The sequence below is a fragment of the Calypte anna genome, chromosome 5, assembly GCF_003957555.1.
Source record: "Calypte anna isolate BGI_N300 chromosome 5, bCalAnn1_v1.p, whole genome shotgun sequence".
Classification (NCBI taxonomy): Eukaryota; Metazoa; Chordata; class Aves; order Apodiformes; family Trochilidae; genus Calypte; species Calypte anna.
The window spans coordinates 2,638,202-2,656,394 of NC_044250.1; the positions used below are offsets into that span (position 1 = coordinate 2,638,202).

The following is an 18,193-nucleotide window of genomic DNA, read 5'->3' on the forward strand; positions in this document are numbered from 1 at the left end:
AAAGGCCCGAAGCGCAGGGAGAGCCCCGATCGCCGCCGCCAGCCCCCGGTCCCCGCCGCGCCAGCACCGAGCGCCGCCGCCTCCCGCTTCTCCCGGCGCCCTCTGCGGCTCCCGCATAAATCAGTGCGGGGCCCACAATGCACCGCGCCCAGAGGCTCGGGTGCTCCTGCCCTCCTTCTCCGGAGCTCTGGGGCCGCCGGTTCGAGACCCGCTCCGCCGCGGAGAGCGGGCTGTGCCTTTTCCCTTCCCCGAGAAGCGATACTCCCGCCGCCCACGGGTGTCCGCCCCACAGGAGAGCTGGCACGTCCCTGGTACAGAGCCCCGGGGTAAGGAGGCGTGTTCGCTGAGGGCTGCGCAACAGGGCAGGACCGGAGTCACCCCGCAATCGCCGTCCTTCCCGGGGCCTGCGTGTCACGGCACGGCCCTGCCAGGCGGGTCTGCCCGCTCATGCCGGCAGCGTGCAGCCTGCTGCGGGCATCGCCTGCTGAGCAGGACCTGAGCCCGGCCCTCATCTCTCGCTCCACTCCCATCTCCTCAGCCCTCTCCCATCGCCTCTGTCCTCTCCCTCCGCCTCAGTCCTCTCCCTCCGCCTCAGCCCTCTCCCATCGCCTCAGCCCTCTCCCATCGCCTCAGCCCTCTCCCATCGCCTCAGCCCTCTCCCTTCCTCTCTAGGCATCAGGTCTTTAAAATAATACCCCCATAGGCAAAGTAGGCTTTCCATCTGCAGTGGCTTCAATGAATTCCGAAATTTGTTTCAGAATTCAGAATTCTGTTCAGAAGGGAACAATTTGTAAGACTGGCGCCATAGCTGCTTTTGGAAAAGAAACTGAAAAATTACAAAAAACATCCATTTCCAAGTATTTTCAAGAAGGGAACTGAATTATCTGTTGCCACTAGTTGAAATGAACAGTTCCAGCATAGCAGCAGGGATCTGAATATGAGAGCCAGGGCAGGGAATCAGTTCCCAGTGCTGAGGTTTCCCCTGTGGCAAGGTCACTGCCAAGCACTAAATCTCCACTCCAGACCTTACAGGCTGTGTCTTGCCCCTTCTGATTTTTTTCCATGTGAATATATTTCTCAGGTGTGTCAGCTGTGGTGGTGAGGGTGGTGGAGTCACAAGATACCTTTACTGATAGGACAGTGCTCATTATTTTGTCCTCCTCCTTTGGGAGTCAGAGTTCAAATGTGCTGAAACTGTTTGACCTGGCTCTGCCCCAACCAATGTTGTAAGTTGAGAAAGTTTTTTCAGGTCAGAATTCAGGTGGACAGTGCATGCCAGGAAAGGCAAAATCCTCACCTTTCTCATGTTGATCACTTTTGCTCTAACATTTCTGTGGATGAAAAGGATTTTCAGTCTAGGGAGCTCTCAGGGTAGCATCTTCAAAATAATGTGTTCCAGCAAAACCAAAATAAGGCTGAAAAATAAAGTGAAATCGACAGCTGCATGAACTAACACAGTTTCTCTTCAACTCATCACCTATAAAAACATTAAATTTATAATTTATAATCTCTATCAAATTGGAGTCTGACATCCAGTGAGATTAACTGATCTCAGACCTGGGTTATGTAGAATAAATTCATAAGTGAACCTCAGTATTCACATAGATCCTAGAAGAAGTCAATTGACTTTTTTCCCAATAGGGCATGACTTGGAATGTGGTTGCTTTTTCATTTGCAACTGAGTTTTGGGTTGTCTTTATATGGCTAAACCCAAAAATAAACAGTCATTACTAACTACCAACTATAATCATGCTTCATGATGAAAGCAAAGAACCGTCCATGCAATTCTGATAGAGAATAAACATGAATGAACTCCAAATATTAATCTTCAACCAGATTGTTAATGAGGCACAGACTCTCAGGTTTCCCAGTTCCTCTCACCTGTGGGTGGACTTCCATCTAAGAGGCTTTAGCTGGAGACTAAAGAGGAGAGATGGAAATGGCACTGGGTAGGAACTTTTCTTGAGAAATGAGTTGCAGCCTGAGGTGGGAGCCATGTTCTCATGGCATATAAATGTCTGCTATATAAAAGGGAGGCACTGACTCCTCAGGTATAAAGAGCTGGGTATTTATTCATGCCCAGAAGGATGGCTTAGTCCAGGCAGGAACTTGAATCCAGGACATCCTAGTTAAGGAATACAACTCCCACCTGATATACTGTAAATACCTTCATTAGGCACCTCACTTTGTGAATGCTATGCTCAAAGCCCAGACTGGATTTGGCAGAGTTTTTGAGATATAAAAATACCTGAAAGGTCTCATTTTGAAGTGATACTGCTATCCCAGCGTGCAGTCCAAAGTAGCCCAGAGCTGATCAGCTTAGAGTTAGTGCTTCAGATATTACAAATATGACTGAATACTCAGATCTTTGCATAGTGCTCAGTGTCACACACAATAGACATGAAATAAAGTCAGGAGAACTTCTAGGCATTTACTGCAAAATACCAAAAATTTCTAAGCATTCCCATTTACTTTGTAGTACAAAGAAAACAGTTTCTTTTTTTCTTCCTCCTGGGCATGTAACCCAAGATACAGCAGCATCAAGAGCACTAGCAGCTCACATCTGTTTAACTAATGCCTGTGATGTCTTTTTTAGAAGTTCAGCAAGAGGTCTGGCTCCCCGTCAATGTCATTTATTGACACGTAACACTTGTTACATGTCCAGAAAGAACCATACTCAACCTAAGTAAAGCCATCAGTTCAGAAACCCATAAAATAAATATCACTTTGCACCTCAAAAAGCACATGATGAAATTCAAACAAAAGCTGTTAAAAACAAGGAAGGGGAAAAAAAAAAAAAGCATCAAAGCACTTTCCTGTCACATGATAAATGAGATCCCAATGTTTATCCAAGCTCAGCAAAACAGCAACCTCTTCCTGCCAGTGAGTTTTGCAGGGTGAGATGTGGGGGTCCAGCCACCTCTGAGGACAAACACCTGCTGCCACCTGCTCCCCAGGAGAAACAGCTTACCATAAGGTGAAGGAGCAAAGCACTCTCCTGTTGGTGTCACAGCAGCATAGTGTTGCACCCAAAGCTTTCTCTGCCCACAGGGTGCTTCATGGTTCCTTTACACTGAAATTTCCTTTGTGAGCCTCAAAGCCACCCTCTGCTAGCACAAAACCTCCACTGAAAATAATCCAAAATTGCCTACACATTTTTTTTTTTCTTTCTGGTTTGAGCCTTCTGTACCTTAGTTACTCCTTGTCCTTTATAGATGACTTGATGACTTAGCAGCAAAATGCATTTTGAACACGTTTCAGGAACTTCATACTGAAATGAATAGATGGAAGAACAGGATTTTTTGCCAACAGCACTGATTATTCTTTTGTCAGTAAATAGACTTGACCTGAACTATTCCGTTACCCCTACCAAATGTCTCCAGAGGCTGCCAGACAGAAAAGACTCTTTGCCTGGGGGAGAAGGAGCAAGAGGGGAAGAGGCTTGGAGGTAGCCTATAGAGAAGAGGATGGAGATAATTAATGGTTATGCCCATCTGTAAAGATAAGTGCCCTAGTAAATGTGTCAGCCCTTTGGCATGGTTCTAGAAACCGTGCCTTGACACAGTTCTCCTTTACACTGCCATTTTATTTATACAACATAAGTCTACATGGATCTCCATTGGATTTAAGCAGGTGTAAATCAAATCAGAATTGGCTGCTCTAAAATTTTAGACACTTTCGAGTTGGACTTGCTGCATCTGACAGGAAGAAAAGTCTCCACAAAACCCACAGGAAACTGGAGACATGCAGAAAACTCTTAGGAGACCAGCTGAACTTACACTATTTATTTTATTGGGAATCATACCTATGTCAAGACCATAAATATTTTCCAAATTCAGCTGTCATTCCTGCAACCAAAACATACATCCACTCAAGTGCAAACCCACTGAACTTAAAAAGGTTTCTAGCTTAGTTTCAGCTTCAGTTGTGCAATTTGCAGTTCAGGATTATTGCAGCTGTTGTCTTTTTTCTGTGGATTTACAGCAGCAGAAATCCCCTTGAGCTAGAAAGAATTTCTAAAGCAATGTATCATTTCTTTCAATCTACAGTGAAATATACTCCTAATATCCCATGCAAACAGAGTCTACACTGAGAAAACAGAATGACTTCAGCACGTTTTAAAATAGTTTTCTTGGAATCACTATGAAAGATACCTACCTAAAAGTGCATTCAGTTATAATTTCAAGGTGATAGGGTTGTGCATTCTTTAACTACACTTTTTTTTCTTTTTTTTTTAATAGTAATTTTAGGAAAGTCCAGATAAATGTGATATAACTGGGACTAGTACTGGAAGAAGAAAACTACCAGGAGTCTAGAATTCAGAACCATCAGTGATAATGCAGCTCCTGACTAACTAGAACAGGTCTGGATACATTCCACCTGGCTGACCACCTACATCATGAACCCAATTACCTTGGGTTGCCTCTGTAATCAGTGGGGCTGCTCCATGGGACTGATTCAGATCCTTGGTGTGGCCCATGAATCACCTGCTCCAGATGCTTATCTCTTCTCCTTGACTCCAGAAGGAGCCCTGGGCAGCCAGACTCCTGACACAGGAGATGCAGTTAGATGTCTCAGCCAGCATAAGATGAATCTGGGCAGGGATGCTGGGTATGTGTGAGAAACAGCACAGCTTGTTGGTAGGAAAGCAAGTAAAATGAACAATGAGTCTCCCTGGAAAGAAGCAGTGTTGTTATCAGCTTCATTCATTTGGATTTTGCAGACCAAAGTTTATTAATTTTAACTGATCAGGGATTAAATTACTGGGCCCTAGAAAAGATTAAAGACTGGGCCCTAGAGCTTCAGAGCTATGGCAGCCTTTCAGGATATGTAAAAAAACCAATTACCATGAAAACTGAATTAATGTTGTGTTTTTTTCATTCCAAAACACCTCATTCATGCAAGCACTCACCCCAGAGAGAGCTCTAGAGACCTTGTGCCTTTCACTTGTTTACTTTGCACAGCCTCATGAGAGAAGGACTTGGTTTCTATGCAAATCACTTCAAAACTGAGGCTTTGCCTTTTAGAATGTTTTGAGAACTGTTAAGAGAAAAAATAAAATGAAAAGATTGTCTTATTCTAAAACCATGTGCAATGAGCTTTTTAAGTAGTCTGACTTGAGTAAAAAGGGTTGGCAAATAATTCTTCTGTTTCTGTAAATCAGTGTTTGAAGGAAAAAAATAGTTTCTTTTCACTGTGGCTGCTAAGCAAAGGCTCCTACTGTTTCAAGTGGCTTTGGAGTAGGCACTAAGCAAACTGGACCATGATTTCTATGTACTCAGGATCCTCTATTATTATTAGTCCTTCATACTGTAGCAAAGTAGATAAAAGCATTTAAAAATAAACAGATCTCATATAGCACAAGTCTATTTTTAATACTTGACTAGATTTCAAATGATAACATAACTTTCATTATATACACATCACCTGCATGAAACTGTACACAGTAATCACTGTCTTCCTTATTCAGATGTATGTTAAATTGAAATATCAGCCCGTGTATATGAAGATAATAATGTTGGTAAGGTATTAATCCCAGTTTGTATGTGTGTAAACAAGGCAAAATGATTTTTCTTTGCAACCAGCTTCATCTTCTAGGCAAATGAAAATGCAAATAACACTTTCAGTGAATCACTGGTTTCTGTACATGAGTTCATTGTTTATTTGCACCATTTTTTAACTCCCTAGTGTCTTCACACTATTTACTAAAAAATACATTAGCTAAAATGAATTGACTGAGATGGTAAAAAAAAATCAATGCAGCCTCAAAATGAAGAATGAAGTCATAAGGAAAACTGCAACAGATAAAAATTCTAAAAAAAAATATAAAAAAAAAAGAAGAAAACTTGCAATTGCAGCAGTGTGTTTTGCTAAAAAAATCCCCAGTTTCAAGGCTCAGATGAAATTGTCTGCCAATAGATATAGAATATTAAACTGCTATCATTTCCCAGTATTATTTTCCTGCTCTGTTTAATAGCAGTTCTGCCTGAGCAACCAAGTCATATGAAAGTAAATTTCACTTTTGGCATTTTGATAAGAAGAAGGTTAGTAGGTCAGAATCAGACATGGAAAATAAGTATAGGTATAAGCCATGTAATAGTAAACATTCAGCTCAGACCACCTAGTAGCAGCCTTCAGCAGCAGAGTGACATTTAAAAGCAGAGTCTGAAGAGAACCTTAAGGGAGGTCACAGACAATACTTCAGAAAAATCAGCTCTGCTTTTGCCAGAGGATAAAACCAGGACCTTTGGGAACAGTGTTCAATTTAACTTGAAAGAAATATTAGGAAAAATAATGGAAATACAGTAAGTGGTGCTTCTCCTCTTTTGAAGAATTATCATGGTGTCTTTTTAAGTAAATTCCTTGCCTGCTTGCTTCTGTTTTGGTCAGCCCTCACCCTTCAGCAGTATACACCAGTCTGATGTTTAAATAATAAATACCTGAAAGGTAGCACACACCCACCTGTAAGCCAAGAGAGCTGCAAGGGCTCTCATCCTTAGCTTTTGAAGAAACACCATAGATCTGAGGAAAATTCAGTGCAAATCCATCAACCCAGAGTTTGCAGCACATGACCTGGGTGAGACATAGATGGGGAGGAGAACCCCTCCCAGAGAAGGCAGGACACCAGCAACATCCTCTCTATGGTCAAGAGGAGCAGAGGCTGCCTTCTTCTGTGGATTATCCCTTTTGCTGGATTCACATTTCCCTTAAAATAAGGCTGTTTCAGGCTTCCTCTCTGAAATGATAATTGTAGTGCAGCAGTGATGGCAGGGATAGCACTGTCAGTGGCCTCTTGCCATGCACACCCTCAGAGGGACATTTATGAACATGAACCCCACACACAGCTCATGTTGCCTGCTAAAACTGGAGTCAGACTTCCTATAAAGCAAGCTGGGCTTCTTAACTGATCCCTGGGGGATCCCTCCAAGATCATGTTTATCTTAACCTAAGGTTTGATCCAGCATGTCCTCAGCTGCCATCAGGGGCTTCATGTGCAGTTTTTTGACTCATCTTAGCAACCAGCCAAAGATTTGTCCCTGTGTTTTGCCTCTTAGTCACTTGAATTTTCTTTTTGCCTTTTTGTGTTTGCCTGAATGCTTTGTCCCTTTGCACAGAGGTATTTACATAGTTCTTATCAGTTTATAATTAATTAATGCTGGCAGTTATTGAGTAAAGAGCCATTTACAATCTAGCTGCTGAAATTAAGATGGCATGCAGCTTGCAAGAGAAAAACCAAGGGAAAAATCTATGAAGGGTAGTCCTCTCCCTGCTCTTGGCTAAGAAAGGATTATTTCTAGGAAGCTGGATAACAGCTGAAAACGCCTTGCCACAGCCTTATGTTAATACTTCAAGTGAGAATAGCAAAAAATCACTTAGGAAATGGCTGAAAGCCATCTGTAAAATATAAAAGGGGATAACTCAGACAAAACAGCAGACCTGACATTGCTCCTCTGTGCCACAGCAAGCAGGGCAAAGGATTTATTTCAAAGCTAAATTCCTTGTTCTTCTGAACACAGTTCACACTAAAGACCCTTTGACCATACCATCTGTTTGCATTGTCATTTGCATTTAAAAGTGTCAACATAAATATTGACTCAGGAACAGGTTCTTGCTTAGGCCTGGAAGTTTAGCTGCCACAATACACTTCAGCTTTTGTGCAAAGAGCTGGAGGAACAGTGGTCACTTTTTCCTTTTGTGTAACATGCAATCAGTCAGGCAACCAGCACTCCAAATACAGGTTAGATCCTCTTGCAAACCCAAATAAACTCCTAACTTCCCTTTGTCCTTTAAACAATTTTAAAAGCTGGTGCCTAGAACTTCCAGAAACCATTAACATTTCTTCAGACACAAGTGTGAAATATTAAGTCTAGCCAAGGTGAGATTAATTTGGCAGTTTCAGTCTTGTGAACTGTTGCCCTTGACACAGAATTAATTGAGGATCTTGGCACCAACTCGTTCTTTGTAGTTGTTACCTGTGAAGCCAAAGACTGAAATGGCAGGAAATCCTCTGTCTTCTTCCATAATCATTTGGGGACACCATGAAAGCACACACAGAACAAGAAGGAAGGATTCTTCCATTCACCTTGGTCAAACAGATAATTTCTAAACTGCATTGTACCTGTTAAATAATTTCTTTGGTGTCAACAGCTGCTGCCTGTAAGAGCAGAAGTAACAGGGAAGAGAACAGTATCAGACTGTGTTGACACAAAATATTAGATTGAAGGAAAACACTGGTCTCCTGTCACCAAAATTACATGACCCAAGTTTGATTCCAATATATCTTCAAGCAGTGTACAAACAGTATTCTTCCTTGCATAAGTATTCAGCATTTTCCTGCTGCATGTCCCTGAATATTCAGCTAATAAGGGGAATATTCAGTATAAGTGACACAATGAAAATAAGTTTTGCAATAGTAGATTTTTTGCTGTAAACAGAATAATCAAGTTTTTTGCCAGCCAAAATCTACGCTGACATTTTAAACTTTAGGTAGAATGCTTTGCTGGATTGCTTTATCACACATTCTGCAGAAAGGTCAGGATGTCCAGTAGCTGCAGTGGGGAAGGTTCTTGACTCTTAATTTCAAGTACTCATAGAGACAGCATCTCTTAACTCTCTCAGTTTGCAGCCCAACCAGAAAAGACTGCACATATAGACACCAGTTAGTTCTTAGCAAGCTTTATGAGTGCCAAAGGAAGGATTTTTCAGCTCCTAGGGTTTAGTTTTGTTGCATGATTAGAGGCTTTTTTGTCTGCCTTTAATAATGCCACCTTTGTAGTACCAAAGTACATGACTGAAAGAAGCTGGCAGTGTTCTTCAGCCAGCAGCTCCCTATAACCTCTATTTGCATGGGAAAAAAAAAACCCAAACAAAACAGGAAGCTTCCACTGCTGCTGCTACATTTGACATGATAACACTTCAAAAACAGGATATTCCCTGACCTGCTTGTAGGTACTGTGGCAATTCCATCTGTGCCCATTTTTCCCTAGCTGAGGTTGTATCTGATTTGAATACATTAAAAACCACTAGAACCCAGTCTGAATGACTAGGTATGATTCAGGGAATGTCAAAGTTCTCTTCAAACCACCAAGAAAACCAATGTTTGTCCTCCCTTAAGCTTGTATGTTATAATTATTCAACATTTAATGGTGTGTGTAGGGCTGAGTTTGAGGGAGGGAGATAAGGGATGAAAGTAACCTTTTAAAGGAGAAAATGGGACAAGCCTGTGAGGCACTTCAGGTACCACTGAAACAGAAGAAACTGTGATCTACTTTCTCCCTAATTCTTCTGAATTAGTCTGTGGGAACTTCTCAGACCTCACAAAACAAACTGAGCTCCCCACAACTCAGACCTGAACAACAGACACCAGACTTTGCTGGTGTGGCCTCTTCTGGCAGAAGACAGGACACAACCCTATTTGAATCACCAATGATTAAAACAGTCACCCTTGAAAAAGTCAGTTTGACATAAATGCAAGTATCTCTGCTCATCTACCATGTGATCAGGATGCTTAACCTGGGAAATGCAAGAACAGTGGCATTACATTTTATACCAAAGCAAACTCAAGATTTTCAAAGGTGCTGATACAGAAATTGGGGACATTTTCAATTTCAAGATTATTGCTTTACATGAAAATTCTATAAAACCAGACTCACCTGTAAATAAAATGCCTGCCTCAGAAGATCCCAGTTGAATGTTCTTTACATCTTTGATGACAATGGTCCAAGTTTAGCTCTGTGTAATTCCAAAAAGCCCAAAAAACAGGTCTGAAGGCTTGAACACTATAGAGTAAATAAAAGTAACAGTTTGATAACTGCTTTAAGCATCAAGACATACAAAGTTAACATTAAGCTTCTCCCCTTAGCAAAGGTACTTACTACATTGTATTGGAGATGTAATCCACAAAACCTCTTCTAAAGGTGTCATTTGTCTGGGCCAATCTCTTCAGAGCCTTAGAGGACACATAGCAAAACCTAAGCTTTGCTACAGCAGTTGGTAACTTGGAAATTCAGATGTCCCACCAAGCACAGCACTACCCTTTTCTTTGACAAACTAAACCCCAAGCTGAAAGGAAGGAAAACTAGGTTACCATCCATCCAAGAACTGTGCACTCAGTGAAAACAATGAAAAAGTTCAACTCTGATCAAATCACAGGAATGGCTGAATTTAAACTCAACCAGTATTAGGAATTTAGCATTTTAATAATGTAGATAACAGAAAACTTTACCAGAACAAACCCACGTAACTTGATTTTTAGTTTGTTTGAACAAATGAAAATGTTCTTAAGAACAAAACAGTAGCAGAAATAGCCCTGTGCATGAAACTTGGGCCTATTTAATCACTAAGAGTGCCTGGAAGTTTACTCCACACATTCCCACACAGAAGCCTGCATTAATCTGTGATTTCCTGGCAGCTGAGTAAAGCTGTGCTCCTTTTTCTCTGAACCTACAATTCCCAAAACCCATTGCAACACATCCTCTTAATGTTAAGTAATCCTCAGTTACAAAATTTTGACAAATTCTTAAAAAGTTCTTGAGTCTTGACTTGAAACTCCATCCTCCCACCCCTCATCTCACCCCCTCAATTCCTATTTTTATGGTATACAAATGAAACAGTGAACTAGTTCCTGTAATTCTGCCAGTGCATCCTTGCAATAAAAACACTGGCAGAGAAAAGAAGTAATAAATCAAAGAGGGAAAGCAACTTACAAAAATATTTTCATGCTGAAACACCTTTTAAGGCATAGGGGATCCATGCAGGGAATGGGAAGAACAGCACAAACCACCTTTTGAGAATTGTGAAACAAAGACAGTGATTAGAAATAAATTTTAATTGAGAAATGCTCAAGCAAAAAGCCTGACTGAAGAACACACTGAGTGCCAGAGAGAGCTCAGAGATACACCATGTGTTACTCAGCTTTCTGAGTTAGACAATTAAATGAAGCAATTAGATTTCAGAAAGTAGGCAATTATTTTAGGACTGAAACAAAGGCTGAAGGAAATACAGCTGCCTGTGTGTGGGGAATGGAGAAAAATGAAAACAAAGGATTGGATTTGAAATATTCATCACAACCAATTTGTACAAGAGGAATTTTAATTAAATGTCTAAAAACTTCTTTTAACTCAGTAAAGAAAACAATGGAATTAGAAAAAAAGCCACCCAAAACCAAACAAAACCCCCACCACCTTACTATGCAATATATAATTATCTTCAAAAATCATAGGAAATGGCAAGCAAGTACTGAAAGGGACTGTAGAGAAACATGGAAAAATGATCCTCCAAACCTCCTGAGATGACACTTTTTACTCTCAACACGTTTTGATGTGTTGCTTTCCCAAGGCTGTAAAGAAAGAAGACTCTCAAGAGACAAAAGGAAAAGGTTTTAATAATTCCTCACAAGCAGATAAGACTTGCAGAGCATCACAGAGGATTTGATAAACTGGATAATTAAGTCACTTTTCTTACACCTAAGCTTTATGTGCATGCTAGCACTTCAGTGCCAGTATATACTCACAGAGTCCTGAAGCCTCAATCAATTTGTGAACATACCCCCTAAAAGCCTGAGCAGGTTTAGAATAAGCTGGTTTTAATTAATTCTAAAACAAATAGAGCATCCTCACCACACCGTTACCAGCAGAGGTAAAAACAAGAAAAGAAGTTGTAAGGCACTTCCAGAGGCCTGTCTCCCATGGATACACTGCATGGAGACTCAAGTTTAGGTTCCTGAGGGCAGGCAGAGAGTATTTTTTTGCTTTCACTTCCCTGAGTGACAGCATTCAAGTACTATTCCTGCTAGGAAAACTACAGCCTTTTCAGCACTTTGGGTTTTTTTCCTTTTATTCTCTTTTTTAATGTTCCCAGTGACACCTGTTGAGCAGGGTTATACACTTCCTTTAAAAGCATCCTTTACATTTATCTTCTTCCAATTAGAGATCTCATCATAGCAATGCCATAATAAAAAACAGTTCAATTTATTTTGGTTTTTGGGATTTTTTTAATGAAATGTACACATAATTATACAATATAAAACTCTAAGTCCAGTTATAAAGAGATGCATGAGTCCAAAATACTTCATTTGAAAATAAAACATTGTCTGGTCCCAACATCTTTCTTTACAAATTGCACCCTCTCCCCTCCCAATTTTTATTCCCTTTGTTCCATTTGATTTTGTTCTCACATGATCAACTTTGTAATCTGTAGTAAATCTTTGTAATCTTTAGTAAATTGGTTTTAATTGGCCCTGAGGTACTGCACAGCTTGATTTAGTCCAGATCACTACTTTCATACACAGTAAAATATCCACTGTATGAATCTTTGAAGGAAAAAAAGGTTTTTATCTTCTGAGTCACAGTAATTCTTGCAGCTGATGAAGCCTTGTCTACAACTAGCAAGTTATTTCTACTGTTTCTTAAAATATCCTGGTTATATGCAGTAGGCAGTATGTTTCTTTTCATAATCCAGCTAAATCTATTTTCAGGGAACCAGATTTATTACAAGTGGATTAAAAAAAATATTACTGGACAGACTGAACTTGGAACTGCTACAGAGCTGTTTCACCACAACCATAACTCATCTGAAGAGTTCACTTCTACTCCACTCTGCTCAGAGATTGCTGAGAGGAATGAAGGAAAAAAACAGTCTGAAGAAATTTTCTTTAAATAAAGTAGAATGAAGACAATATCTATGAAACAAAAACCTTTTAAGCTACTCAGTTAGCTGATGTGCAGCACTGTGTCCCCTCCTGGAAGTTTGGAATTGACAACTGATACTGATAAGTAGTGGAGGAAATACTTACAGAGAACTGTAAAAAGGCTGACAAGCAGGAACTCCTCTACTACTCATTGCTCCTTTGCTTGGGTACATTCACTGATATTTAATACACTAAAATTAGAAAAATACTTGTGAGAATCATGTATGCAAAAACCTTAACTTCTTCATTAAGTTCACAAAAGAAACTTTCCATCAACTACAATCAACTATTCAAGTGCCATTGTCAAAACTAGAGGCACCAATTGCACCAAAAACCTGAAAATGATCAGTGCAATCATTTATGGATGTTGCATGCTGACTCCTGACCTTCACAGTGTTGGTACCCTGTATGAGCAGCTCCTAAGGAGCTGAAAGTCATATAGGTACCAAAACAAAAAAGAAGCTTCTCTTCAAGTATCTATTTATGTAGTTAGGGTGATGTCTGATCTACTTATTCCAGCAATAATGATTTCAGAGAACTTTTCTCCCTCACATAAGGGGAGAATCCCCAGAAGCCTCTAGAGCCCTGCATGTCTTAAAAGTTTATGCACTTTTTCAAGTCCAGGGTGTGAAAGCCATTTTTTGAACCCTGTTCTGAATTAAGGCTGAAAACTGAACCTGGTTGTCAAGGTTAAATACTGGGCCTGCAATTAAATGAATGCTCTCTATTAAACCCTCCCCCTTCCCAAAAAGGGAAAAAAAATTACATCATCCCTGAGGCTGTGGGGCAGGCCCTGGGAAAGTCCCAGACTGGACTCCTGGAGGTACAGACAGACAGCAACTGGAACCAGGAGCACACAAATTCAGGAAGGCACAGATCAGGATCAAAGGCAGATGAATGGATGGAGTCTTCCCAGGACACCATCAAAGAGTCTTCGACCCACACCATCACTCAGATTTATACTGAACTTGACAAGTTTGGGATGAAATACTGATTTGGTCAGTTCTGGGTCACCTGGTCCACTCCTCCCCACAGGAGAGTCACAGATGTGATGCCTTTTCTCTTGTTTCTGCTGCCTAAGAATTTCAGCAGAAACAAACAGTGACCTTGGTTCTCCACACCATTCTCCAGCAATAACTGTAAACATTGAGTGTTACCAGTCCTAGACACAGACACCACCAAAACCATGTTAATTTCAGAAAGTGCAGTCACTTAGAAGAGACTGAAATGAGAGGTCAAGTTACTAAAAGGAAATTTGGCTCTGTCCTGGCTCAAGCCAGAGCTCTGGTCCCTGTCATAAATTCATAAATTTCTCTGCAAGCTGGTTACTACTACTTTCAAAAAATGGAACAGGAATGAACTAAAGAATTGCAGAGGACTCAGAAGCATTGAATCTGGAGCAACAAACTGTGGCAAAAGACAGGTGCTCTTCCAGATAACACCAGGAGAAAGTCTGCACTTGATAATGAGCTCTCCATAGGCTTTCACACCCCTCCACTAAAAAACAAACCAATTTGTTTTCAAGGTTTTTGTTACAATCCACACTTTGGTTACCAAGAACAGAGATAACTGCAGCTTACTTAGGAGGTGTGCTGCAACTTCTAGCAGACATGGCCAGACACTGACACAGGTTATGAAAGAAAAGACTTTCCTAGAAGAAAAAGACTTTTTTTATGAAAGAAAAGACTTTCCTAGAAAAGTCTTAAAACCTTCCCAGCAGTAAAAAGAGGCTGTTGTAAACGTCTGAGACACACAATTTCTTTGATAGTTTCAGGAGAACATTTCTTTTTGAATGATGAAGGCACTTGATACAGACATTTGATTTCAACAATTTGAGTTCATTTTCAACCTGGGCCTGTTTCCTGGCAAGTAAAGGCCACCACAATAGTTACCAGCCCTCCTGTAATGCAGTCTTGGGGGGCTGAGATCCCAGCAGTCTTAGTATCCTTTTACAGAAAGCAAAGATATTGACAAATTATGGGAGATACCAGTTATACTACTCAAAATCAGTACAGAGGTAAGAGGAAGACTCCTCCCCCTGTTGACACTATGGTTGTAAGAGACCACAAAAACAAACAAACAAACAAACAAAAAAAACCCTCCAACCTCCCCCCGAAATTTTAATTGCCTCAGAAGTGTCCCATGGATCTATTTCCAAAGAAAATATATCTGAAAAACACCTGCAGGACAGCAAATCCTGTTTTCAAGTGCATAGTAGAACTTCTATAAAGTTTAGGTCTTCTGAAAGTTACAATCTCTTAAAGGCAGCATCAACTTACAAAGCGTCACCTGAAAGGAATCTGAATTTATGGTAATCTTCATCTGACCACAGACCAACCTATAAGGCACTTAGAGATAATGGTAGAAAAAATAACAGAACTGATGATTTTGATTCTGGTTCAGAAGAATGGAAGGCACTTTCTCCCTCCACACCTGTGGGATGTGAAAGTGCTTTTGTGCTGATTTCCCCTGGTTCAACTGTTCAGTTTCAACAACTCCAGTTCAACCCGGTCTGCTGCCAAATTCAGATGACAGACCCGAAGAGCTTTAATGAGGTCATTTGCCTTCGCATCTCTTCCCTTCCATTTCTGCCACTCCACAAGGGCCTGCAAGAGCTGTTCATGCAAGTCAAAAGGATTGGCTGCCACTATTCTTTGTATTTTCACTTCAGAAAGGCCAAGTTTTCGTACCACTCTTCTCCATTCTTTTCCAACATTATCACATATAACTTCTATAGCTGTCCTCAGACGACCTGAAACAGCAGAAACATACATGAAGTTAGTGAAGGATTTACTAAGAAGAAAAAAATTTATAAGTAGGCTACTGCAGGGGGAGTTGTGTTTTGCTGGGTTTCTTTTGTGTTTTTTTTTACTTCTTTTTAGTAAAATGCCGCTACTCTTGCTGCACTGCACATCCTGAAAGTCACACCAGGCTCTAAGAAGCTGCTGAATATATTCAGAATCCCAAAGTTTCCACGTGATCATTCCATAAAAAAAGAAAAAAAGGAAGCCATTTCTACCCCAGAAAGCTGTTTGCAGAATCTGTTGCCCTCAGGGTATGTTTCCAGGGTACAACACAGGTCTGTGCAGCAGTTACCAGAACCACAGAATGGTCTGGGTTGGAAGGGACCTTCACAATCATCCTGTTCCAATCTCCTTGCATGGGCACCAGGTTGCTCCAAGCCCCATCCTACCTGGCCTTCAACACTGGCAGGGATGAGGCAGCCACAGCTTCCTCGGGCAACCTGTGCCAGTGTCACACCACCCTGAAATTGAATTTCTTCCTCATGTGCAACTTAAATCTCCCCTCTTTAAGTTTCAAACCATTCTCCCCTTGTCCTCTCACTACACACCCTACCTCAGCTTTCCTTCAGACATTGGAAGGTTCCTATAAGGTCACCTCGGAGCCTCCTTTTCTCCAGGCTGAACAACCCCAACTTAGCAGAGGGCTCAGGCCGGGCAGGGAACTGCGGCAGCCGTGCCGGGTGTCAGCTCTGAGCAGAGCCAGAGCCTGAGCACCGAGACACTGGGGATGCTTCGCAGAAGAGAGAGGCAATTTAAAAAAAAATGAATTAATTAATCCACTTACGTTTTTCATTGGCATCTGGCTGCTCCTCAGGAGCATTAACTTCTCCTTCTTCAACGAACTGGTGCAGCTCTGAGGCCAAATCTTCTCTTTCAATGTGCTTAAGCAAACCTTCAAGAAACGTCACCTTCCCGCTTGTAATCATCTGCTTCTCGATAAGGCTGTTGAAAAGCTCATGGCCACTTTGCATAAACTCAAGCTTGCTTTTCCCAATTATCCCCTTGCAGAGAAACTTCAGTTCAGAGAGCTCTTTGTCGTTCAGCCTGGAGGAGATGGAGAGCAGCCGCGCCAGAAAGGGATCCATAGTGCCGCGGCCTTCCCCGCAACCACCACCAGGCTCTGGGCGAGACGGGAAGGATGACAGATCCCGTCCCCACCCTCCGGGGGCGGCCCGCGGTCGTGTTTTCACACAGATAACTTGCCGAGAAGCTAGAAAAGATGAGACGAGACAAGACCGGACCGGACCGGATGAAACCGCACCGAACCGAACCGCACCCTCCGCCCGCAGCGCGCTTACCCGGAACTCACGTGACGGAGGCGGCAAACTCTCCCCCCTCGCTCCTCCCGTCACAAAATGGCGGACGCGCAGGCAGCTCCCTCAGGCACCGCCTCACCAGAACATCGCTTTCGTGCCCCTGCCCTCCTCCCGCCCCTGTATATTCTGGTTTTTTTGTTCGTTTGTTTTATTTTGTTAGTTTGTTTGCGGCTTTTGTTCTGTTTTGTTTTTTAGGAACCCTGCGGTGGCAGCTGCAGGGCGGGGTCCTGGCGCCTCAGTGGCAGCGGAGCCCCGCCCTGGAGGAGCTGTAGGTTCCCCGTTTAAAACGGGATTATTGGCCGCCTTGTGAGGCACCTAAACCTACAATGGTTACTTTTTATTTTGTTGTGGGGTTTTTTTTCGCAGAATGAGGAAAGGAAAGCGGTAAAAGGGTGACAGGACTGGCTCGACATAGCAGAGAAGGCCATGGCTGAGCCCTGCTCAGAGTTTTCCACCTTTCCCTCAGAACACAGCCTGGGCTTTGGTCCTCACAGGGATTATCTGTGACATGAAATAACTCGCGACCTTTAAAAGGAAAGAGACAGGGTAAATTTTAAGTCCCTGTGTTTTAAAGGTGATTTTTATATGAAGTGAATGGATGAGGGAAATGGGAAAGTTCAAGTTCACCCCATGTGTTTGTCAGTTTGCAAAGTTTAGAGAAAACGCAATTTTCTTCTAGAGAAACGTTTTCCTTCACGTGTTGGTAGTTCAGAGGTTTCTTTGTTCCTTCTGTGAATTCTGGTGGGTGGATTCCCCAAGCCACCCCATTACCGAATTGTTCCTATCCACCCTTTAATTTATTACTGTTACACAAACAGACCTATGGTCCTGGTCATAAAAAAAAAAAAGATTGCAGTCTCAGATACACGAGCTTAAGCGTTATCATCTTCCACATTTCCTTCTCCAGTCTCACTTTCCAATATGAGAAACTACTCCCAAAACATTTCTAAAACTCCCACAAGCACAATCCAATCCCTCCTTAGATGAAACCACAAGATGTTCAGCATCCTGTTTCAGTCTGTTCCACAGAGCTAATCTTAGGCAGGATCAAGAAAGCCAATATATGAAACTGGCTACCTGCATGAAGCCAATCTGGACATCCACAGCACAGTGCATAAGGATAGAAGAAAATAGGTATGTCCTACTGAATATATTTTTTTCCTCATATAATCCTCCCAGGTTACGTGAACATTGGGCAGCCTCATCTCCTCCAAGTAAGCATTCCCTTAAAACAAGTTCCTTGGTTTTGTATTAGCAAGATTTTTTTTTATTTTTAAAGAGAGAATCCCCAAATTCCCAATATATTTGGGACTTCCATCATCCTCTTTCCTCCCCCTTAGGTTCCTCATCCAGGAAAGATGACAGGGCATCTAATCATGCCAACC

The 18,193-nt window shown here is 41.7% G+C and overlaps 1 protein-coding gene across 2 annotated transcripts; it reads right to left on the bottom strand.

The window, feature by feature from the left end:
• Window positions 1-6,007: 6,007 nt before the first annotated feature.
• FADD (Fas associated via death domain) lies at window positions 6,008-16,798 on the bottom strand. Of its 2 annotated transcripts, XR_003987619.1 has the most exons (3): window positions 16,277-16,798; window positions 13,868-15,440; window positions 6,008-6,019 (listed from the first exon to the last, which is right to left on the bottom strand). XR_003987619.1 is itself a non-coding variant. In XM_008498315.2 (2 exons), exons 1-2 carry the CDS (start codon window positions 16,575-16,577, stop codon window positions 15,163-15,165), a joined length of 579 nt encoding a protein of 192 aa, XP_008496537.1. In that variant the 5' UTR covers window positions 16,578-16,798; the 3' UTR covers window positions 11,850-15,162. The 2 variants fall into 2 exon arrangements, 1 of the variants encoding a protein (XP_008496537.1); XM_008498315.2 differs by lacking the exon at window positions 6,008-6,019 and having other exon boundaries at window positions 11,850-15,440.
• Window positions 16,799-18,193: the final 1,395 nt, after the last annotated feature.